This window comes from Chiloscyllium plagiosum, chromosome 4, assembly GCF_004010195.1.
Source record: "Chiloscyllium plagiosum isolate BGI_BamShark_2017 chromosome 4, ASM401019v2, whole genome shotgun sequence".
NCBI lineage: Eukaryota > Metazoa > Chordata > Chondrichthyes > Orectolobiformes > Hemiscylliidae > Chiloscyllium > Chiloscyllium plagiosum.
Window position 1 is genome coordinate 79,516,501 of NC_057713.1, and position 9,388 is coordinate 79,525,888.

The window sequence follows — 9,388 nt, forward strand, 5'->3', positions numbered from 1 at the left end:
GAAGTGGCATTGTTGTGTCTTCTTGACTGTTGCATCTACATGGACGGTCCAGGACAGATTGTTGGTTGTTGTCACTCCCAGGAACTTGACACTGTCGATCCCCTCTACTTCAGCTCTGTTGGTGTCAATAAGAGTGTGTCCTCCTTCTGTCGTCAATGATCGGCTCTTTAGTTTTGCTGGCACCGAGGCAGAGATTATTATCTTTTACTTTCTGAAAAGTGAAGAAATATAGGGAAGTAGTTCTTGTTCAGCATGGTCCATTATTATGCCTGGGGAGCCCCTTTGTCAGGTGTTTCCATTGCCAGACCTCTCTCAATGATAGCATAGTTGTGCCAACACTTATTTGTTTGCCAGTGATTTAAAAATAAACAATTGGTGATATCAAGAACATAAATATTCTTAGCTCAGTCCAACCCCAAGTATGCTACATGTTAGATTTTTACATTTGGAGTTAGCACTTTGATTTGCAAGGATTTCTGTTTATTGAGACTGGTTTCCTGTGGAGTATGCCAATTACTGGGGCTACTTTCTGTGAAAGGTCTAATGTACTGTCATTTAAGAATATGATGCAGTGATATTGTTATTTCTACAGAAAACACAAGTGATGGTAATGTACTACAGGAGGTGGTGATGTATTTTAAGTTTTGACCAAAATCTAGTTCCTTTGTACTACTTTTCGCTTTCTGTTTCTTTTCTTATTGTATCTAAATATTTTGTGGACAGATTGTAGAAAAAAAAACTTAAACTGGTTCCTTGAATTGTTATTTTCTGGTGCAATCAACTTTTTGCCATCTATCTCTTTTAATATATTCAGTTTACAGATCTTTTGTGCTGTTGAATACTGTATTTTCAAACATTAAGTTGGTAGTAATCCTTTTTGCAGGTCATCAGAAGATGATGATGTGTGCTTTGGAACTGTTGTTTCAAATGATATTTCTCCTTGACGAACCAACCTGTCAAGATCTCTGGAATAATGCTCGTCTAGTGGGACAAGGGCTAGTAAGTCTATTCATTATGTACTGTGACTTATGTCTCAGCTAGTTGACCATGGTACACTTGTATGCATGTTGTTATCTGTTTCTTGTATTTTTAAGCTTGTTTGCATCAGATTTTGAACTGAATAAATCAAATTTATTGGCTAAGTCTATAAACAGAGTCCGATATGACAAATAAGTTGAAACTGCATAACTCAGACCAGGCCCCCCCAGCCACCTACCCTAGTTCTTACTGTTTCTCTGAGATTGGGTATAGTCTTAATTTCTTTTCCATAGACAATCTGAGTGACTGATCTAAGTTACTCAAATAACACAAAGAGCTCGGGATATTGAAGATCTGAAAGAAAAACAGAAATTGTTGGAGAAACATAGCAGGTCTGGCAGGATCTGTGATGAGGAAACGGATTTAACATTTGAGTCAGGTGACCCTTTTCAGAATGAGAAGGGTCACTTGTAACATTATCTATATATCTCTCCTCAGATGCTCCCAGACCTGCTGTGTTTCTCCAGCAATTTCTGTTTTTATTTATCAATGATAACTTATCAGTTTTCCTTGCCCTTGTGGCGCAAATAAATAAAACAAATGACCACATTACATCTTTGTTGAAGGCCTAGAGGGACTGGTTCATTTAAAAACAACAGCTTTCAGCAACTTCTGGAAGAAAATAAATTGGCTAAATTTTATTAGACAGAATCATAACATCTGCCTTTTCACCAGTCTGAAGTCTCCTGCTACTATTGTTCATACCCGCAGGGTGTTTAGCTACCCCAGGAACCAATCAAATGGGTTGTTGTCAGGCGATAGTCATTGGCATCCAGGCTGATCACAACTCCACAAACGAATTAGGAACGTGTTGCCAGCTAAATCTTACTTTGTAGACAGAGCTCCAGAGCTGGTCCATCTACAGACCTTTCACGACTGCTTGAATAAAGCAACAGTGTAAATGCCATGCACAATAAGTTTCAGTAGCTTACTTTTTCAAAATACAGCAATTCCTTCCTCAGCCTTCACTGTAAAACAGTCTTTTTCTCAATTCTGTTCACAGTCAAAATAAAGTAAAGTTGAATAAAAATGGTATTCTTCCCAATGTTTAGTATTTTGCAGGGTTTTGTTTTACCATGGGGCAAGGTAAATCTAAAATTTAGTCCTTTTCTCCGAGTACAAATTCTGTCTAAGATTTGCAAATCTTGCTGACAATAGTTATGAGCCAGTTACAGAGGAACCTCGATTATCCGAACGAGATAGGCAGGCACTATTTTGTTCTGATAATTGATTATTCGGATAATTGATTTTAGCTTGAACAGGGGGAGCTATATTGATTTAGCATTGTGTTTTACTGGAGAATTTGTTTAAATCTATAATTTTAACAAGTCTGCAATTTAAATAAACTAATCTTTGCAGTCTGCAAATTACAGGTTAAAGTGAGAAGAACTAAACCCTTCCCATGAAATCCCATCATTAAACAAGGTCCCAAACAGTTGCTACAATCGCAAGACCATTTCCAGTGTCCGTTTCTGGGAACTCGGTCTCGCGATAGAAAGACGGAAGCCCAGCCTCGTGAATGTGTTTGCGTTCTCGGCCCTTTTTTTTAAATGAACGGCCTGGTAAAGTGCCGGAAATGCTGTCAAACACTTACTTTAGCAAATGGGTTGTGTAAGAACCTTTTCCTTAAAAATATCCAGTCATTGATGCTTGTGTTTCTTTGTTTTTGCCTGCATTTTCACAACTTCTTCAGTACAGGTCAATTGAAAACAGTACACTTACCTCTTTGATGTGGCACCTTGAAATCTTCAGATAATCGAGATTTGGACAATCGAGGTTCCTCTGTACTTGGACAAATTGAGCTTTTAGTTCACGGCTTCCCTTTCTGTTGATGAATATTCTGGCTCTAACCAGTGGAGGGCAGTAGTAAATCAGGAATAAATCTATGCTATGGAGACATCAATTCTGACCAAAAATCTGTACTGTTTTCTGGCTATGTTAAGATATCTCCTCAGTGCCTGAAACAATTTCCAGTTGTATTAATAAATATCTTGGCAGATAAGCGCCTGAACAGTGCTTGGTTAGAAATCTGGTCTCAGTCATTTCTGGAAGAAAAGCCTCTGCTTAACACAGAACTGCCAAATATCAGCAAGTCAGGTTATTGTTGTATGTTGTATTACCAGTTCATTATGCAGGTAAAGGAAAGATTTACATAGGCATACAAAGTAATTACTTACTGTTTTTCCAAAATGATCTGTTTTGGGAAGGAGAACAGGTATATTTCAGAGTAATGTCTTGCACAGCATAGGTTTTGACTGCCTTGAGCACAAAATCAGGTGTTAGATACTTAGTACTTGAATATGCCATTTTATAAGCACCAGATGAAATATGGTTAATATTCAGTATATATTTGCTTCCAGATAATATATATAAAATTTAGAAATTGCATAGAAGGGAAAGTGTGGACAACTGGTGGTGCTCATATATTTGAATTAGTTTGTTTTGTTCGGTTCAAAGTGCACCATGCTAAGAGGATTCAAAAACACAGGTGTACTAGAATTATAGTGACAGCAATTTGAATTTACAAGGAAAAATTCAGTAAGGTATTTTAAATGAGTTTAGTCAGTTAAAGAGGGAAATACTAGGAAGGATGATCGAAGGCTTGGTCAAGGAAATGCATCATAAAGAGCATCTTTTTTCATTTGTATATAGGATGTGGGCATCCTCGCGATGCCAGCATTTATTAACCACACCTATTTTCCCTTGGGAAGGTATCAGTGAACTGCCTTATTGTTTGTACTATCTTGAACCGTCCTTTGGAAGTTGCAGTGGATGTGTATAGTATGCACCCACTGCTGTTAGGTAGAGAGTTCCACAATTTTGACCCAGGTTGGGGGAGAGAGAGATTCAGTAAAAGAGAGTGAGGTCTTAATGAGAATATTATATATTTTACAGGCTAAATGCATAGCTTTTCATAGTGCAGCAAAGGGAGGAATACAAGTTTGGCCTGTGGTGTAGGAGCATAGGTGGTTTTAGGACTGAAGGCTGTTGGTGAAAGAGGAATGGCACAATAATGAGGTGAGAAAGCTGAGAGTTTTAAATCTGAGGATTTGGGGGAAACTGAAAATTCAGTAAGGATCTGAGTGAAAAGAGCCTGACCCCGGTGCAGGATTTAGGAGTGGGTCATAAGAACAGGAATAGTCTATTCAGCCTGTTCCCTCGTTCCAATAAAATTATGGCTAATTTGCATCTTTACTCCATTTTTCCACCTTTTCTCCATATCCATCAATATCCTATTCTAACCAAATCTATCTAGTTCAGTCTTAAAATCCTCATTTGTCCTAGAATTAGCAACATTTTGGATGAGAATTTTTGAAGGAAAGTAAAAGAGTAACCATTTCTTTGAAGAAGTCCCTTCTGATTTTGTTCCTGAATAGCTCTAATTCTCAGATTGTTTCCTTGTTCTTCAGCATTCTCTGACCAGAATAAATAGTTTGTCATAACTACTCTATTAAATAGCTTTAACATTTGATTAGATCGCGCCTGAAACCAATATTCAAGTTTATAGAACCTATCAGATAACACAATAGTCCAAGAGTGTATTGAAATTGAGCAATTCAAGTTCATGGCACCAAATGGTCTATGGCTCTTTGATTTGTCTGAATCTAAGGACCTATGTTTTTGAACAGTTGCTTTAATTGTTACTTCTTTTAATACATTTATATTTGGCCCTTTCTCATCCACCTCACGCTGATATCCATGCATTTTTGAATTTTGTTTAAGAAAATCATTAGACCCTGGTTCACCTGTTGCAGCAAGTAGTTAATCAATGTCACTGATGTATGAGAAGCCATAATATTTTTCATCCCTGCTGTTTATAGATGGACAGCCTGATGGCAAGTTTGGAAGCTCTAGGGGAAACTCTTAACTATCACCATATGAGCATTACTACAGTGGAGTCAGAGACTGCTATAGTGTACCACCGATTAGCATTTATCAGCATTGCATTATTAACTATACGCCTGCTACAAATAATTCTCCCGGTGGAGAAGGTGAGAACATGATTTTATACATTTTATTGAACATTCGCGGTTGTTATAGGCAAAGATTAGCTGTTACTTACAGTACATTAAAAAAACTGGACTTTGTGTCAAATGAGATCTGTGTTTCCATCATGTGTGCTTTTCTGTTATCGAGTATTGTTGGTTTGAAGGTTGCCGTAGTTATTCTGTATATTAATAATTGAGATATTGATCCTGTATCCTGTGTATTTTCATTTTTCTATATTTATGACTTCCTCTTTTATACCATTGTCACCTGAGCTGACCATTCATCATGTAAACTGTCTGACATAAAAGTGCAATGAATGCAAGCACTGGAACACACAATAGAAATAATGAGCTGCGCTAGGCAATATTAGTTGATGAGAATTTTGAAGCTATTTATTTCAAGTAATATTGATGAGCTACAACCCTGAGGGTTATAGACATTACATATTTGTGGTGTGATTCACAAAGAGTGCATTTCACAAACTATCATTCCTATTTAGTCTTGGTATATGGGACAGAATATTACTTGTGCTAATCTCAAATTTCCTCTTTGAGTGAACCTCTGGAAATACTAATAAAATCCATAGAATTTTTCCATGTAAAACACCCAGGAAATAGGTTTAGTAATTCTTGGGAAGAGGGCACATCACTCACTGCATAAAATGTGTTTTGTGGGAACCAGAAACAGTGCAGAATTCTCAAGCAATCTCACCTCTGTGAAATTCCTTTGCTGCAGCACATTGGGACTGCACAATGCCTCTGTACAAAGTACAGTCATCACCATTTAGGACCTATGCATGGTATCATTATGTGTATGTATTAACAAATAATGTCCACTGCCAAACATTGCCTCACTGATCTGAGGCTAAGAGCAGAATAAAATTACAACATGATGCCTTCAGTGCATTTTAGTGATAAATTGAGGCCTGTGTCATATTGGCTGACTCTTCCTAGTTACATTTTTAAACCAGGCAGTCTAAATGCAGGTCTGCCAATCTATCAGATTAATTGTACACTGATCAAAATCAAGGTTTATATTGTGATTTTGTGCAAGGGGACTTGAGACTAACGAGGCAGCCACCTTGAGAATTCTGTATTGTTTCAAATTGCTGTAAAATCCTACAATGAGTGATATGCTTTCTGTAAGAGTTATTGAACTTTTTTCGTGACTACTGGGAAAAGTCTGTGCATTGTTAATATTTCCAATGGGTCCTTCCAGGAGAAAAAATAATCATCAGTTCAAGCAGGCTGATGTTTTCTTCCAGATTTTGACTAAAAAGGAATGAACCAACAGCATTTTTTTAGATGTATTAACAGCTATCTCTGAGAATAATAGGGTAGTTATGGTAGGGGATTTTAACTTTCCAGACATCGACTGGGACTGCCATAGTGTTAAAGGTTTAGATGGAGAGGAATTTCTTAAGTGTGTACAAGACAATTTTCTGATTCAGTATGTGGATGTACCTACGAGAGAAGGTGCAAAACTTGACCTACTCTTGGGAAATAAGGCAGGGCAGGTGACTGAGGTGTCAGTGGGGGAGCATTTTGGGGCCAGCGACCATAATTCTACTCGTTTTAAAATAGTGATGGAAAAGGATAGACCAGATCACAAAGTTGCAGTTCTAAATTGGAGAAAGGCCAATTTTGACGGTATTAGGCAAGAACTTTCAAAAGCTGATTGGAGGCAGATGTTCGCAGGTAAAGGGACGGCTGGAAAATGGGAAACCTTCAGAAATGAGATAACAAGAATCCAGAGAAAGTATATTCCTGTCAGGGTGAAAGGGAAGGCTGGTAGGTATAGGGAATGCTGGATGATTAAAGAAATTTAGGGTTTGGTTAATAAAAAGAAGGAAGCATATGTCAGGTACAGTCAGGATAGATCAAGTGAATCCTTCTAAGAGTATAAAGAAAGTGGAAGTATACTTAACAGGGAAATCAGGAGGGCAAAACGGGGACATGAGCTAGCTTTGGCAAATAGAATTAAGGAGAATCCAAAGGGGTTTTACAAATATATTAAGGACAAAAGGGTAACTAGGGAGAGAATATGCCTGAAACGTCAATTCTCCTGTTCCTTTGATGCTGCCTGACCTGCTGCGCTTTTCCAGCAACACATTTTTAAGCTTTGATCTCCAGCATTTGCAGTCCTCGCTCTCTCCTAGGGAATAGGGCCCCTCAAAGAACAGCAAGGCGGCCTTTGTGTGGAGCCACAGAAAATGGGGGAGATACTAAATGAATATTTTGCATCAGTATTTACTGTGGAAAAGGATATGGAAGATTTGGACTGTGGGGGAAATAGATGGTGACATCTTGCAAAATGTCCAGATTACAGAGGAGGAAGTGCTGGATGTCTTGGAACGGTTAACGTGGATAAATCCCCAGGACTTGATCAGGTGTACCTGAGAACTCTGTGGGAAGCTAGAGAAGTGATTGCTGGGCCAGTTGCTGAGAAATTTGTATCATCGATAGTCACAGGTGAGGTGCCTGAAGACTGGAGGTTGACAAACAAGACTTGAGGTGCCACTGTTTATGAAGGGCGGTAAAGACAAGCCAGGGAACTATAGACTGGTGAGCCTGACCTCGGTGATGGGCAAGTTGTTGGAGGGAATCCTGAGGGACAGGATGTACATGTATTTGGAAAGGCAAGGACTGATTAGGGATAGTCAACATGGCTGTGTGCGTGGGAAATCATGTCTCACAAACTTGATTGAGTTTTTTGAAGGAGTAACAAAGAAGATTGATGAGGGTGGAGCAGTAGATGTGATCTATTTGGACTTCAGTAAGGTGTTCGACAAGGTTCCCCAGGGGAGACTGATTAGCAAGGTTAGATTTCATGGAATACAGGGAGAACTAACCATTTGGATATAGAACTGGCTCAAAGGTAGAAGACCAGGGTGGTGATGGAGGCTTGTTTTTCAGACTGGAGGCCTATGACTAGTGGAGTGCCACAAGGATCGGTGCTGGGCCCTCTACTTTTTCTCATTTACATAAATGATTTGGATGTGAGCATAAGAGGTACAGTAGTAAATTTACAGATGACACCAAAATTGGAGGTGTAGTGGACAGCGAAGAGGGTTACCTCAGATTACAACAGGATCTGGATCAGATGGGCCAATGGGCTGAGAAGTGGCAGATGGAGTTTAATGCAGATAAATGCAAGGTGTGCATTTTGGGAAAGCAAATCATAGCAGGACTTATACACTTAATGGTAAGGTCCTAGGGAGTGTTGCTGAACAAAGAGACCTTGGAGTGCAGGTTCATAGCTCCTTGAAAGTGGAGTCGTAGGTAGATAGGATAGTGAATAAGGCGTTTTGTATGCTTTCCTTTATTGGTCAGAATATTGAGTACAGGAGTTGGGAGGTCATGTTGCGTCTGTACAGGACATTGGTCAACTCTCAGCCCCCGACGCTCCAGGGAAAACAGCCCCAGCTTATTCAAACACTCCCTATAGCTCAAATCTTCCAACCCTGCCAAATCCTTGTAAATCTTTTCTGAACCCTTTCAAGTTTCACAACATCCTTCAGTTAGGAAGTGACCAGAATTGCACGCAATATTCCAACTATGGCCAAACCAATGTCTTGTACAGCTGCAACATGACCTCCCCAACTCCATCTTCTCAGCCAATTGGCCTATTTAGTCAAGTTCCCATTGTACTCTGAGGTAACCTTCTTTGCTGTCCATCACACCTCCAATTTTGGTGTCATCTGCAAGATTACTAAGTATACCTCCTATGTTCACATCCAAATCATTTATATAAATGACATAAAGCAGTGGACCCAGCACCGATCCTTTGATGGCACACCACTGGTCACAGGCCTTCAAGTCTGAAAAGCAACCCTCCACCAGCACCCTCTGTCTTCTGTCTTCAAGCTAGTTCCAGTTCTGGTTTCAAATGGCTAGTTCTCCTGGTATTCCATGAGATCTAACCTTGCTAGCCAGTCTTCCATGCCGAACTCTGTCTCATCCAAATCGTTTATAGAAATAACGACCAAAAGAGAACCCAGCACCAATCTCTGTGGAACACCGCTCATGGCAGGCCTGCAGTCTGAAAATTATTTAGCTTTGCTGTGCAACACTTACAGTATTAATAAATGAATTTTGTTTAAGCTATAAGTTTTGTTTCTGATATGTGTAATTCTTAGTGTGGTTAGGAATAATTTGGTAAGCTTGATATGGTCATTGAATATTTTAATGTCTCACTCGCTCCCTGCCTCTCGCTCTACCCCATTATGTGTCTTTCTCTCTATGTCCATCTCTCTCTCTCTGTCTCACTGTCTGTCTGTCTCTCCCCACCCTCTGTGTCTCTGCCTCTCTCTAGCTCTCTCTGTGTATCTCTGCTTCTCCCTCTCTGCATCTCTCTTGTC

General features: G+C 39.4%; 1 protein-coding gene across 3 annotated transcripts in view; it reads left to right on the forward strand.

Moving 5' to 3' along the window:
* Nucleotides 1-886: 886 nt before the first annotated feature.
* The window catches only part of rttn (rotatin), a 172,360-nt gene continuing 163,858 nt past the window's right edge, over nucleotides 887-9,388 (forward strand). For all 3 annotated transcript variants that reach the window (XM_043688465.1, XM_043688466.1, XM_043688468.1), the window contains exons 1-2: nucleotides 887-999; nucleotides 4,860-5,030. In XM_043688465.1, the coding sequence (XP_043544400.1) occupies nucleotides 895-999; nucleotides 4,860-5,030 (276 nt within the window). In that variant the 5' untranslated portion in view covers nucleotides 887-894. The remainder of the gene's footprint in view (nucleotides 1,000-4,859; nucleotides 5,031-9,388) is intronic.